Here is a 14,802-nt window from a genome sequence, read left to right on the forward strand (position 1 = left end):
GTGCACGCACATCTTTTTCCTTTATATTTATAGTGTTTTGAGTAAGTTGTTGATCCTGATGTTGGCGGCTAATGACTGTGAAGAATCCTCTCTGCAGGACTCATGATGAGAATAAATTCCCTCCTTGGGGCACAACAAAGAATAAAACAGCTTTGAGCTCAGGATAAAAAACTAAAGAGGCGTGAAAAGTGCTCACGGTGTGCAGCACACAAGCTTGAGCCTGTAGCTAATGAGGTGTAAATGAACAGTGAAGCTCATCGTAAACAGATCTAGATCTAGATGAGGACGGTGTTAAGCGCTCAGTCCTGTTGATAAAGATTCATCCACAGGTTTTAATATTCCCCATTGGTTCCCTGGGATCCTGGAGGAGTCAGTCAGACAGGCCCAGGTGAAAAACAAGGAGCTCTCCCAGAATGACTGAAGACACTGAACTGTGTTTGAGCAAAAGATCTGAGACGGTGCAGATGCTACAGATACGCCTGCCGTCCACTCTACTCTGAAAAGATTTAGAGCCGCGAAAACTGAGAAGTTTCGAAATGCCGCCGGCCCTGTTTGAGTTAACTCTAGGGCTGCATTTTAGTCCCGATGGGCAAAATTCTAAGATGTTTGGAAACGATGCAAGGACACTCACAAGAGCTTGCTGGATGTAGACTCTGCTGATTCGTCAGGCTCCTATCACATGTCCCCCTTCAGGTAGAAAACAGCCATCATTAGACTTGGCTATCAGCGCAGAACACAACATAGATAATCAATTACAAGTGTTGCTGACCCTGGTGTCTTTGCTAAAAGCTTTTATGCAGTTCAATCCTGATACAACTGCTTACATGTGTAGGAGGCAAGATATTATTTAAGCAATCTAGCTCTTACAATCAAATGCCGTGTGTACAACACCACGCTCATGCCCAGCGCACACGAGTGGTCACATGATTTGTGTTTTCGGTGTGTGTTAGTACGGACGGGGATTTAAACTGATAAACAGCCAAAACGCACAGTGGACAGAGATGGTGTGTTTGAAAACGTAATTTTTAAACTAAAACCTATAGTAGCATAGATGTAGCCACAGATTCAGGAAGTGATTGTGGTTGTATTTGTCTGTCTGTGAACACGGGGCCATATAGAGTGCGCATGTAATTTAGTGCAAAGCAGCCAGGCAGGAAGGAACTTCAGAGACGCTGCTCTGGGCCAATCGGTCACAGTTTTCAGGTGTATCAAAGCTGTTGGTGGAGCCAGGAGGACATTCTTCCTCTCTCACAGGAGAAAGCTCTTATTCCCTGATGCATCGAGCCAGACTTAAAAATCCTCAGGCAGCACTGTCCTACCTGCTGAGTGGATTCCGAGAAAAGAGCGCTTGGCCCCAAACCCCTCCCTGGGAAATCTCACCTCCACTACTTAGCACTCAAGTGGCTCCTTTACACACACACACACACACACACACACACACACACACACACACACACAGCACAACACACACTTTTCATTCCTCTCCCCTCGCTCACTTCCTCTCGCTCCTTTGTGTAACTGTTCTCACCGGTAGACAATGAACATCAGATGTGTGTAACTGCTGCTGGGATTAAAGGCCTGGATGCACCTGTGATGTGTGAGATGGGAGAATTACACGCATGACAAGGTAATTAGCACGGAGGACATCGAGTCAATTTAACAACCTTGAGGATTTCCTCATAAAACACCAATCTAGCAGTGATTATCAGTGACAGTGGCCATGTGTGTCCCATTATCAGATGACGGAGTTTGCGCAGCTAAGATGTGGCTTTGGTCTCGCTTTGAGTCAAAACAGAATCTTCTTTCCCAGGCCGCACATTCTGGATTTAACAGCACGCTTGGGACGGGATGAACTGAAAGAGTCACAAAACGAGTTGGTTAACGTAAAAATAACAGTTTAATTGCATAATAACATGGTTTCCATGAAGATTGTCACTTTGTTTGATCACATTTCACGATGGGCCTCATTGTTATAGAACTGCATCGTCCTTACATGCAGACCAATAGATCTTCCATAATTGTAGGACAAGACACATTTATGTTACTTCTGGACATAACGTATGTTGTCAATAGAGTTTCTAATGAAAAGTAACACAAGTGTGCAATGTCCTGAGGAAGACACACAACAGTGATGCTGCGTATGACCTGTGTGTGACTTGTGTTTGTAATGGTTCCTCTGGGGATAAAGTCTGTTGACCCTCAGTTGCCCCTTTTGGACAGTAAACCAAAGGCCGTTAAAAAAAAATGGACAGAATTCAAAGTGTTCCAGTCAGAGGTAAATATTGTGCTCCTTGTGGCAGTGGTTCCTTTTTGGCATGTAACTTCACTGATTTTCCTCTAGACGGAACTGTCAGAGGATGAGTTGTGAGCAGTTCATCCAATAGCTATGACCTCTTTCTCTTTCATGTCAACAGCTTTAGAGGCTCAGGAGGTAAAATTCCTGAGTTTTTTTGCCAATTAACAGGACAGTCCACAGGCATGTTAGCAGCAGCTCTACTCAGATACAGCATGAGGGTGTTTCGCAAAAGGGAAACATTATTGTCTTTACAAAATTTCATGGCCATCCATCGAGATACATCACTCAAAACCACAAATATCAACCTCACAGTGGATCTGGAGGTAAGAATGGAATCAGCAAGTCAGAGGGATTCATCCTCTGTGGAATGTTAAAATATGTTCATGAGGGTAGAGGTGAAGACGTGTACGTGTGGTTTCTATTGAAGAGTTTGAACATGTGTTGATGAAATTAAAGATGAAGAGGGTTTGCAAATCGGGAGTAAAGAGGAAGCAACATCTTAAAAATGTTGTAAAAACTGGAATGTGTATTTGTTTCTGAATGTGTATTTGTTTAACTTTGCCCTATAAACATAAGGTTGAGGACTAAATATGTAAAACATGATTTTATTGTGCAGGGGACATACATTTAGAAGAATGTCTGAGGATCTTGTTAAATGTTTAAAAACATTTCTGTGTCAAACAGTGTTTAGTCACATTCATTTCAATAAATGTGAATTGACATTCTGGGACTGAACCAACACTTGAATAAAGTGCAAAGTCTCTCTTACCATTTCACTTCAGTTAGTTCTGTTTATATAAGCATTTTTCAAATAAACAAGGCAAAATGAAAATGCTTCTTTTGCTCGTTGGAATATCGTTAATCTAAAAGTGTAGGTGTAAAAATAAGTTCCATTCCCTAGTGACCTGGACATATACTGGGTGTGACATGTGGCCAACAACAAGCAAGCCTCGTCATCCCAAGGGATATTGATTTGAGGGGTTTCACAAAAAAAATCCAGTATGTCAATCAATCAATCAAATTTGATTTGTATTGCCCATATTCCTTTGTCCCATAGGGCTTAACAAGGAGCGATATCCTCTGTCCTTAACCCCCAGCAAGACGAAGGAAAAACTACCAAAAAAACTATTAGCAGGGGGAAAATGTAGAAACCTCAGAGAGCCACATGTGAGGGATCCCTCTCCCCGGACGGACAAAAGAGCCATAGATCCCGGGGGTACCTAAACACATCAACAAAATAACAGTATTTACAACATTGATTAGATGAAACAGTTTTTAACATAATGGAAAGGTGTGTCAATGTTTAAAGTATTTATACATAAGAAAATGTCTGATAGAAATGAAGGGAGCAGCAATGACAATTGAAATGGAAGAGTTATTGCCAGTAATGGTAGAATATGGGAGTAGGCATATTCTCTATATGTTGCAATGTTTCCTGTGGTGTTGTAAATGAACCTGCAGCAACTGATGCTGTCACCGATTGACCAAAAACCTCAGGGGTCACGTGGAGACAAAGAAAATCAGGAGGCTGATGATTATTATTTTCTTTATTTACTGGTATGTTTGAACTTTTAGAACAAAGATAATTCTTTAAAATTGTTTCTGATTTTTGGAAATGATTTTCTTGACCATCCTTCTGTGTCTCGCGACCCCCCAGGGAGTCACAACCCCTAGTTTGGGAACCACTGACATAAGGGACAGTGTAAATATGCATGACAGGACTCAGCCAGAAGAGGAGCAAAATAATGCCGAAAAAATTACAGTTGTGAAAAACAAATCCTTCTAATTTTTGCAGTTTCCTCTCACCAGACACCAGGCGGTGGTGTGTAATGCTTCGCAGCAGCTCAGCAGGACACTGTTGTTGTTTGGGAAGACTGATGCTCAGCTCTTGCTTCAGTTACGAGATCAGGACCATGAATCAATGCACGGTTCTGCCTCAAAGGCACAAACAGAAGGAATCCCTCCCAGAAATAAGAGAGCCGAAAACATGATGTTATCCATAAAAGTACCAGCTACTTCAAAACATGTACATCATACACAGCACGAGAGCTGCTGCACAAAAGCAAAATGATCATCCGGCAAAAATCTAATCTTCCCCTCGTCGCTGTGATATGCCTTTTCTAATTGTTTCCCATTGTTAGCTGGAGGGGGAAGGTTGTTCAGGCCCATTGTGCGTGCAGGGAGTAGACTCCCTCTTCGTCTGTATGTCAGGTGTCAATTACGTCATTCAACTTTCCAAAGGTAATCATAGAAAACCACAATGTCCTCAGGCAGAAATTTACCATGAAATCCTCGTATGAGCTGGATGACATCAGTTTTCAGGAAATTGGTTTTATTTTCACATGGTCCACAATAAAACCGTCAGGGCCTTTGTGAGATTATTATTTTTTTTACACAGAACTCTGCACTCACAGCACCGCAATCCCAACATTGATATTGCGGCTATGAAATCAGGTGGACTCCACTGTGTTTCATGAGGCCGTGCAACTGGAGCATGTGGAGAGAATATGTCATCCCTGTAAAAGTTGGAGCTTGGTGAGCGGCTGGGAAAGGTTTGGACCCGCGGTTTTAAAAACGAAAACACGAGGAGTGCTGGCTGAAAAAATACGGAGAGGTGGATTTCACGCAGGTGAACAGGCTTATTTCTGAGATGATTTAAACAGCTGAGCCAGGTCACAAAACAATGTTGACCAACCGAGTCCAGGACCAGGACAGGTCGAGGTGAGCGGATACACCAGGGCCCGGTCTGAGTTCTCAGACAGGACACCGGAGCTGCTGCATCTCCCTCCACGCTTGTTACTCAGTCCCACAATCCCCGTATTGGGACTATACGATCCAGTAATAAAGAGTTATAGTTGCAGTATGAGGTCTCAAATCACTAATGAATGAGAAAGTACTTTGTGTCTTCGGCTGACTTTTTTCTTACCACAGAGCTGAGCACCGGCCAAGGCTGATACCTGAATCCTGGCCTCCTCTTGTCCTCTGTGTCGGGACTTAAATCAAATGTTTCTCTCCGAGCCCACAGAGTGGAAAGCTAATAAGCTAACTTCCCAGATGAAACTACTCATCGGAGGAAATTATATTGTAGAAGTCATCTGCCTAAAATAACAGACATAAACCGGGTAAAAGGACTTAAAAGAACATACAGCATATGATTCTCATGATAGTTACTAATCTACTAAATATTATGCAATGCAGCTATAAAATGATCTTTTATGACTTGCTCACACATTTCCTAACATAAAAGTACAGTAAACTCTGCAATGTGCGACCTGCAGCAGGGGCAGGAGCACAGTGCATGAGCATTAATGACAAGGGATGTACTGTGTGTGGAGAGCGAGTAACGACAAGGGTATAGAGTATCACTAAGAGCTGAGAGTGACAGGGATACAGGGAATGACTTTGACCCGGGACTGACAGTGTGTCAGAGGAGATGGTCGCTGTATGAATGACGTGTTGATGGACTGCCACTATTCTCCTCCCTGCACACACTGTTTACCCTATTTGTGATATCTGCTCTACACAGGACGGTGATAAGGATTAGATGGATTGGACAGTTTGGCTCGTGACTCTTCAGATCAATAACCAGAGTTAATGGGGACGCTGCTGTTGGGGTAGACAGCGAGTAAGAGTTCATTCATTATTTCACACACACATATACACACACAGTAGTGTAAAGCCCAGAGGCCTTGGCTCAGACAGCCGGCAGTGCTGCTCTGGCTGGTGTGTATTTTGTGAGGTGCCTGTGATGATAAACAGAGCAGCAGACTATACACTGAACTCTTTAAAACCGAGCAATCAGCTCCACAATATGAAGATGGCTTTGTGAGTAAGGAAATGAGGTCTGCGCATTCTCACTCTCAATGCCTCGGTTCTTGTTCTCATAAACTTTCGACTACAATAACAACCTGCAAACTATCAACGCCTCCAAGCGTGCACCTGCACATAGGGAACACGGGCTGACATGTAGTTCTCCGAGCAGGTCTGCCTGACATGATGGCACTAACATCCCGCCTCGGCCTGGAAGACATGTCATTCCCAGAAGGCCGAGCGTTGAGGCCTTCAGACACCTGCGGGGGCTTAGTGGCGACAGTCCGCAGTGACACACAGAGCTTATGGGAGCGAGGAGCAGGAAACTGCTTCATGTGAATGTGGAAACAGAAAGGACAATTCAGCCATCTGCATTATTGAAATTCCTATCGGCAAAGACTGTGAAATGTCCAACAGGTGCTTCTAAAAGACAAAGCTTTATTTCTGTGTGTAATGGGCTGAAACATATTCATGGTAATCGACCATAATCTGCCTGAAACAACCAGAGGGAGATGTGAATTAGCAGCAAGCAGCATACTTCAAATGCTCTCAGTTACTGTCTTCCGGTTCTTCATGTGAACAAATTGACACATTACTGGAGCCATGACAACAAAGTGACACAGTGAAACCAGCAGAACGGCTGGATTTGACTCATTTAAGTGCATAATGAAGTAAAGGAATGCAGAGAGGCTTATTTCATTAGAAAGGAGCTTACATCAAGTAGCTGTACAACCACAGTCTGTGGGGCTCAGTGTCAATTTGAATTGTTCCGGCCAACTGACTCAAGCTATTGCAAAGGAATAATAATATAGCAATATAACAAATGAACAAAAGCCGCTGCCGCTGCTGCTGCTTTACAAATGACTGCAGAGACAGTAAATAGTAATGGGGCAGCAGCATTTCAATGGCTGACAGGAGGAGGCTGGAGAGACTAATTAGAAGGGCCAGCTCGGTCCTGGGACGTCCCCTTGACCCAGTGGAGGTGGTGCACAGAGGAGGATGATGGCTAAGCTGTCATCTGCAGGACACTAGCCCAGCACTGGGCAGCTCCTTCAGGGACAGACTGTACAACCAGCTCTGCTCCCAGTAGTCCACATGCACCAGTTCTGGGACTGTAATAGAAACTCTTTAACTATACACATTACTGTCTGTGCAAGTCAATGTGCAATTCGGTTACACTGTATATATTCTGCTCTGCTTCTAATCTATTTTTGTATTTCCTTGTGTTTATATCAGGGGTTCTCGAAGTGGGGTCAGGGGACCCCCAAGGGTCCGTGAGGGGTTTCAGGGGGTCCCTGGCAAAAATGGAAATCATTAATTCTCACTATCTTTTTTGGTCTTAAATTTAATAGACCTTTAATGAAACAATGAAAAGCAAAAATCTTGTCAAATGGGAGTCCGTGGTCTAGGTTAGTTCAGTTAAGGGGTCCTTGAAGCACCAAAGTGGAGAACGACAGGTTTATATAGCATGTGTACTTATTTATTACTAATGTGTCGCACATTAGTAATAAATAAGTAACAAACAGAATATAATTTATCCAAAAGTCTAGGTGTAAAAAGTTGTTCCATTCAAATCTCACCTGGACTTATGTTGTGTTACATGCTGTAGAGGTTCCCAAACTTTCAGCCTACAACCGCTAAAAAGACCCTACCAAAGACATGCAAGCCTCATCATCCCAAAGGATATAGATTTGAGGGATTTCACATAAAAAATCAATCAATCAAATTTAAATTGTATAGCCCATATTCACAAATCAAAATGTCTCTAATGGCGTAACAAGGTGTGACATCCTCTATCCTTAACCATCAACAAGAGTAAGGAAAAACTACGAAAAAAACCAATAACAACACTGATTAGAAAAAACTGTTTGTAACATAATGGAAAGGTGTGTCAATGTTTAAAGTAATTACACACAATAAAATGTCTGATAGAGATGAAGGCAGCAGCTATGACAATTGAAATTGAGGAGTTATTACCAGTAATGGTAAAATATGTGAGAAGGCATATTGTATATTAAGTAATCTTGTTGTAAGCAGTCAGCTGCCACCATGATCCTCTATCACAATCTCTGATTCCAATCACCGTCACTATCTATGGTCCACGATCCTCTCTGCTGCTGCTACAACACAGCAAATTAGACCCGTTGTGGGACAAAGAATCCTCTTATCTTATCTCGACACGTTAATAACAAAGCTACTCTGTATGCTTCTTCTGCAGTTCCATATTTTTACATTTCTTCCCCCACAATAATGAGCAGGAATTCAAGGTGCGGCATCTAAAAAAAAAAAAAAAAGAACCAGCAGAGAATAAAGCGTTCCATCTGACAAACGCAAATTGAGCAACAAGCAAACTATTTCAAATGGGATGTTCTCCAACCAGAACGAAAAACACAAAGGAGCAGGAGGAGATGGAGAGGACATACCTGCCAGATGGATGTTACAGGTGATTGGAAGGAGCGTGCCCCTGGATTCTTTCTCCTATTCTTAAACCCCTCAGATGAAATAGTGTTGTGACAGCTCATAAACATATCATATCATGAAATGCAGTTAGGGGCCCCTGTTCCAACACTGCAGGTGCTCTCTATAACTTGTCCTGCTCAGACCTCTTGTCAGCACAGCGTTGACGGGAACAGAACGCGGCACAATTACACCTTTATAGGAATTCTGACTCGACAAAGCAGAGGTGTAATTGATGATGATTTAATTAACAGTAAAAAATGGCTCCTTTCCCTGTCGGCGTGCCAGGACCCTTGTGTTGTGCTGACCGGGACACCTACATGGAACAGAGCCACTGCTAATGTTATTAGTTACAGCTGGACTTCTCCTGTAAAGTCAATAATATGAGTGAAAAAGACCCTTTGTTCCAGCAGCACATGGGGCAGCGCTAAAAGGTTTAGCTGATTAATTAGGTCAAAACACAATATTAATCTGCTACTACTTGCCAACTCGTTAATCATTTTATAAAAGTGTGAATATACAAAAGAGGTGAAGTTGAAATATCAAAGCTTCTCTAGCTCCATGCTTTTCCACTTCTCTTTGTGTTGGGTTTTAAAGTGTGTTACATGTGGCCATGTTGTTTCTCTCTGTGCTTCCCTCTCCCTTTCTCAGCCTGCCTGCAACTACAGGGTTTTGATGTGTTAGTTTGTTTGGTGTGGAGGTCATCGATAGTCTAGTTATTCGTCTTTTATTTTATTTAGGTTTTCCTCTTTTAGTTTAGGTGCAGAGTGACGGTCCGTTGCGCGGCTGGCCCAGTGTTTTCCGGTCATTTGTCCTGTTTGGCTCGGGCCTCCAGACCCTTTTTATTCTTTCTGTTGCACTTTTATTTTCCGTTGATATAGCTGATGGGTGAAACTTCTGAATTGTTGTTTGGCGTCCTCACTTTAATATGGTACAGTCTCCTGAACAAGCCTTTTAGAACGTTCCTTTTTTTCCATCATCTTTTAGAGGCCGTTACAAAGACAAAAGCCTCTCCACATGCTGTGGGACATTTTGATGGTCATTTTTACTCAGTCTGACAAGGACATTATGTTTTCACGCCTGTTAATTTGTTAGTTTGTGAAAAGATTACACAAAAACAACTCAATGGATTTCCACGAAACTTGAATCATGTGGTATTGATCAGGGACGAAACCATTAAACTGGTGCAAATCTGGATCAGGCCTGTCCACGAATTTGACTTTGTTAACATTGTGAGATTATGTTTTACAACATTTTCCCAGAGAATAATTCAAGGCTCTTGATAAAAAAAAGAAAAAATAGACACTTAATAGATGTGTGATATGAGTGTTGTGAATTTGTGAAAATTCTTACATTACGAAGCCAATGGATAATCAGTTTACTAAGAAACAGCGATCAATAGTGACTACACGCACTTCTCTAACATTTACCTCCACCCAACCTCAACCTGAACAGAGGTGTAGAACACCTGTTTGGGCGGGTTAGGGTTAATACCTACTGTACATCACAAAGAGCTTAAAAGACAAGCCTCCTTTCCTCCATAACATCTGCTGGTAAAACCTGCTGTGGATTTTTTATTATAGTCTAATTAAAGACCTCACACACAAAGCAGCTGTTCAGAAGATTTGGCAAAGGAAGTAAATGAATCTGAAGGGAGGGTAATCTGATTACTCTTGTAAAACAATTAAAAATAATCCTTGTTTTTTTTATAGGTGTAGTCTTTGTTTATGCCTTTATCATGTTTCGTACTGTTCAGATTCTCCATTTGGTTAAAAGACTGAAACACCTCAACAACTGTCAGATGGACGCCTGTGATTTCCCACGTGTGTAAATCATTTGTAGTTTTGAGATCTCATTAAGTTGTTTTCACGCTAACATCAGCACTGAGCTCAAAGCGTCACCTCACAGAGCTGCTGACATTGCTCCACACTAGTTTTCATTTCACTGTGCATATTCATACTATTTGGAAATCCTCATATCCTTCATGGTTTAGAATTTCACTGCTACAACCGGTTCATGCTCCAACACCCAATCACGCGGATACGAACACAGACAGACCACCCTCTCAGAGAGGCTATACATCCATGCCATTGGACTGCAAGTCTTTAATAACCCAAAAAAAGAAAACTCCATACAAAAGTATAAGTACATGGTCACTTACTGAACTGTATAGCATTTTATGGAAATGATCTAACATGGTTTTATCTATTAGTTTTAAATACAATACCTCTCGACAGTCAGCAGCCACAGTACTGGATCTGACACACAAAGTGGGCAGGGAGTCCATCTTTGTCAGGGCAGGTGATGCAAAGCAGCTGTCCACATCAGGAGCCACAAACCGGTGATGATATCAGTGTGACATGTGAAAATATAAAGAGTGACGTCCCATGTGAACGGGAAAAATAAAGCTCAACACTGATTTCCTTTGAATCAAAGCACACACGAACGTTTAGAGACATAAATAATGCATTATTTGAGTATCAGTGCAAGACAGCATTGGGGACAGGGAGACAGGGGACAAAATCACAGACAGAGAGATTGAGACACTTGTTACTAACACATACAATAAAGCCTGAGTGAGGAATTCTAACAGAACACAGACACAGGATGTAATTTTTGGTCGACTGAATATGAGAATCAGTGAACTTAACATTGACATCAAAGTTCAAATCGATGGGGCACATTCAAAATGAAAACAGGAGATGGGGCAGACAAAAAAATTGCACCCTGTCCCTGCCATGTGCTGTGAGGTCCAACCTGCCACTCATTCTTGTGATCCTCATCTCTGAACCTGAGGGACAAACTCGACCCTGTGTGGAGCGTGACCACCGGGTTGAGCTGCTGATGAAGAGGAGGAGGAGGAGGAGGAGGCGATGTTGGGGAGTCTCCGACCAGGCTACTGGTTCCAGCTCACACCTCGCTTTGTGGAAGCAAATTCCTGCCAAAGGTCATTGGTGAGATTGCTTGAAACCTTACTGTGATTGTGACTGCGGCTGCATGCGAACGTGGAGCAGACCCGCCCTCGCTCCAGCACCCGCCCACTGCCGTGCGTGCTGAACGTTAGCTTGTACGGTCAAAGGTGTAAGCACTGGGACAGCAGGCTCTGTGACAGAACATGGTCCACTGTGATAAAACCTCCAGTTGCAACCATACTCATTTTGTGCATTAGTCAGTGTTACTGATTCTTTGATAAAACCTCAAAACCAAAAACTCAAACAACAAATTAAGACACAGGCAGTAGCTTCTCTTATTTAATGCTGCTGCACTCAAACATTTTTAAACCCTGGTGTCGTGATTCTGTTGGATGTTCTCCTGGATGTGGACTTTATTTAGAAATGATAATGACCATGACGAAGATGATGATGATTTGCAAAAGAATTTCAGGGTTTTTGCAGCATTATGGTTTGAAATCAACATGTGAGTCATACACTAATGGTCCCTGGTGTGAACAACAGACTATAATGACAGTTATTCCTTCAGGGTGATTTTTATCATTGAGGCCAAATCATTTTGTGAATAAAAAAAATGCCTGAATTTTTGTTTTGTATCCAGTGTTTAAAATATATATTATTGTTGGCATCAAAAATAAAAGTTAAGCTTACTGTTCCAGCACTTCCACTTTTAACTATTCCATTTTAAAAGATCACTATGGAAATGTTTATAATAAGTGCAAATTGGTCGTTTTTCCAGAAAAGCTCCTATGATTTTTGATGCTGCGATTTGGGAGAGAGGACCACAAACTCTGTCTTCTCATTTCTTGTCCTCGTATTTGTCCAAACCCACCTCCTTAGGTCCTCTGCCTCACTTATCAGAATTCTTGCGTGGTCTGCGGAAGCTGGACATGTTCTCATTTAGTGCATAGATGCGCCTGGAGAACTCCTCGAAGCCGGCCTCATCCAGCTCGCCCAGCACTTGTTCGTCAGACTCCACAGCTACTGCGTGGTCCACAGGGATGCAGCGGTAGTCTTCCAGCCGGGCCTCGTCTACTAACCCTAACCCCATCCCTACCCCCAACCCCAGGCCTAAGCCAGTGGCCTCTGTGCCCATGATTTCCTCAGCTTGCTCCACAGAGCAGCGCAGCTCTGGGACCAGGCTGCCGGGCGTCTGTCCTGGGACCACAGAGCCGTTCATGGCGCCTGTGTGCTGATCAGCGGCGACTCTTTCCTCACCAGTTCCCTGCACTGGAGAAGAGTTCTGCGCCACTGTACTGCTGGGCAGTTGTTCAGTCTCTTCTCCTTTATGTAGTTCAATCTCTCCGTCACTGCTTTTGCGTCTCTCCACCTCCACTGCCAATGTTTCGCCACCCTGCTCCTCCTCCTCCCCCTGCTCTCCCTCCTCGATGGCCTCCGTAGTCTTGGTCAAGTTAAGCGAGGCCATGCCAGCATCGAGGGAGGAGGACAGGGGTTTGGGGGAGGGCGGTGCCAGGCCACCCAGGGGCTGCTCTTCTTCCATGGCTGTGTTGTAGCTGGGTGGAGGTGTTGGCTTGTACTTATCTGCCTCCGAGCTTGCCCTTTTCCTCAGGCCTCGGTCTGGGGAGCTGGTGTGGCCTATCTCTGAGGCGGCAGACACACCAGGCTGGGACTTAGACGGCACCGGGATGGAGCTAGAGACATGGTGCCGGTCACTGAAAGGGAGAAAGAGAGGGACACTAGATGAGCAAGGACATAAACACAGGTAGTGACTTCGTAAAATTCAAGATAAAAAATGTTGTTGCTGTTTTCCATTTAATAGAGTTAACATTAATCTTTAAAGCTGATATGACCAGGATATCCTAAGGGGGTGAATAAGACACCCAGGTTTGGACTTGATTCTCCATTGATGTCATCAGCAGCCCTCCACCCAAAGCGTCCAGCTCCTTCCCCCTGATCCCGGACAAAGACAGCTGCAGCTAAATCACTCCACCTTACAACATTCACAAAACATTTGTGCAGCCTGTGAGACTCGCCTCGCGTTCTGCAGAGTGGAGGAGCGCAGCAGGCGGCCACCCAAGTATGTCAGACATTTTCTTCCATAACAGATAACAGACTCAGGATCTGGGACACCCCGCCCGCCCTGGTACTGGAGCCATAAATTTACTTAAATGGGGGCCTCACCACCTCTTCTGAGAGCCCAAGGCCATGTATAATTTACTGGACTACTTAGCAGTCTGCTTAATGTGACCAGTCCACTATCTCAGGAGCTAAGGCTCTGTACTGTCGGGGTCAAAGGTGAAGCAGGGCCTCCTTGTGTTCTCCTGAGATTCACATCTGTTGGTTAAGGACTTAAGGACAAATCTCTGCTTGTTAAGTTGGACGTGCACTCATAATAGATGTCCTTGTAAATTTTCTCCCGTCGCTGGTACTCTTTGCCACTGTTTTGAGTCTTTCTCAAAACAGTGGCACTTGCACACCAGAGTTGAGAGCACTGGTGGACATGTGCGTTTATTGTGTACTAGTGTGCGTTCTGATTGACACCAACCACATGACGGCGTGTAAAAAAGGGCCCTGACCTTGACCCCTGCAGACAGGCACCATGACGAAGCGGTCCTGACATGGTTCACAGGCGGGACAGCGCAGAGCCGAGAGCAGAAGCCTGTCTAGTTTTATGGAAAGCTTGTCAAACTTCAAAGTGCCTGGGATACAGTAAATGAGAACCATCCAAGGTCTGAAGGTACAGAATGTAAACGCTCACGGTAACAACCTGTAAATACTGCACCTCATGGCTAACATTTTCAGCTAATTGGAGGAACACAGATGTAAATGTCAGCTTGTCAACTGAGGTCAGGGTTAAGAAAATAAAGGCATAGGTAATGACTCAAGCCTGTGAGAGTGTTCGTCTTAAGTGGGCAGAACAGTAGATGGGCTGTGCTTTACTTGGCAGTGCATGTCCATCAAAACACATCATTTTATACAAATAGCTCCAGCCTGTCCCTCCTAACGAACACATGGCTAATTCTGCAGCAAGGCATTTTCGGGAACAATGCGCTCTTTAACACTTAATTAGACAAATAGGGGTAGAAGAAGAAAAATATGGAAGTTGAATGATTCCCAATCTCAAACAATTATCTGTGACTATTCAAATGAAACAATCATGGGCTCTTTGGAAGCCAATCAAAAAAATTGAAAACCTGAGCTGGTGGAGAGGAATAAAGACAGATGTCATGAGAAGTCAATTATCATTTAAGTAAGTGGAAAATGTGGTTCAGTCCCTTTGAAACACAATACAGGTTTGGAAACCGGAGACAGCTGGTACTGAGTTAA

At 43.5% G+C, this 14,802-nt stretch overlaps 1 protein-coding gene across 1 annotated transcript in view; it reads right to left on the reverse strand.

Annotated features, from left to right (window-relative positions):
• Positions 1-10,628: 10,628 nt before the first annotated feature.
• uvrag (UV radiation resistance associated gene) overlaps positions 10,629-14,802 on the reverse strand; it is an 88,349-nt gene continuing 84,175 nt past the window's right edge. Inside the window, exon 15 of the mRNA XM_035177998.1 lies at positions 10,629-13,187. Coding sequence (XP_035033889.1) covers positions 12,365-13,187 — 823 coding nt within the window. The 3' untranslated portion in view covers positions 10,629-12,364. The remainder of the gene's footprint in view (positions 13,188-14,802) is intronic.

The sequence above is a fragment of the Hippoglossus stenolepis genome, chromosome 15, assembly GCF_022539355.2.
Source record: "Hippoglossus stenolepis isolate QCI-W04-F060 chromosome 15, HSTE1.2, whole genome shotgun sequence".
Lineage (NCBI taxonomy): Eukaryota > Metazoa > Chordata > Actinopteri > Pleuronectiformes > Pleuronectidae > Hippoglossus > Hippoglossus stenolepis.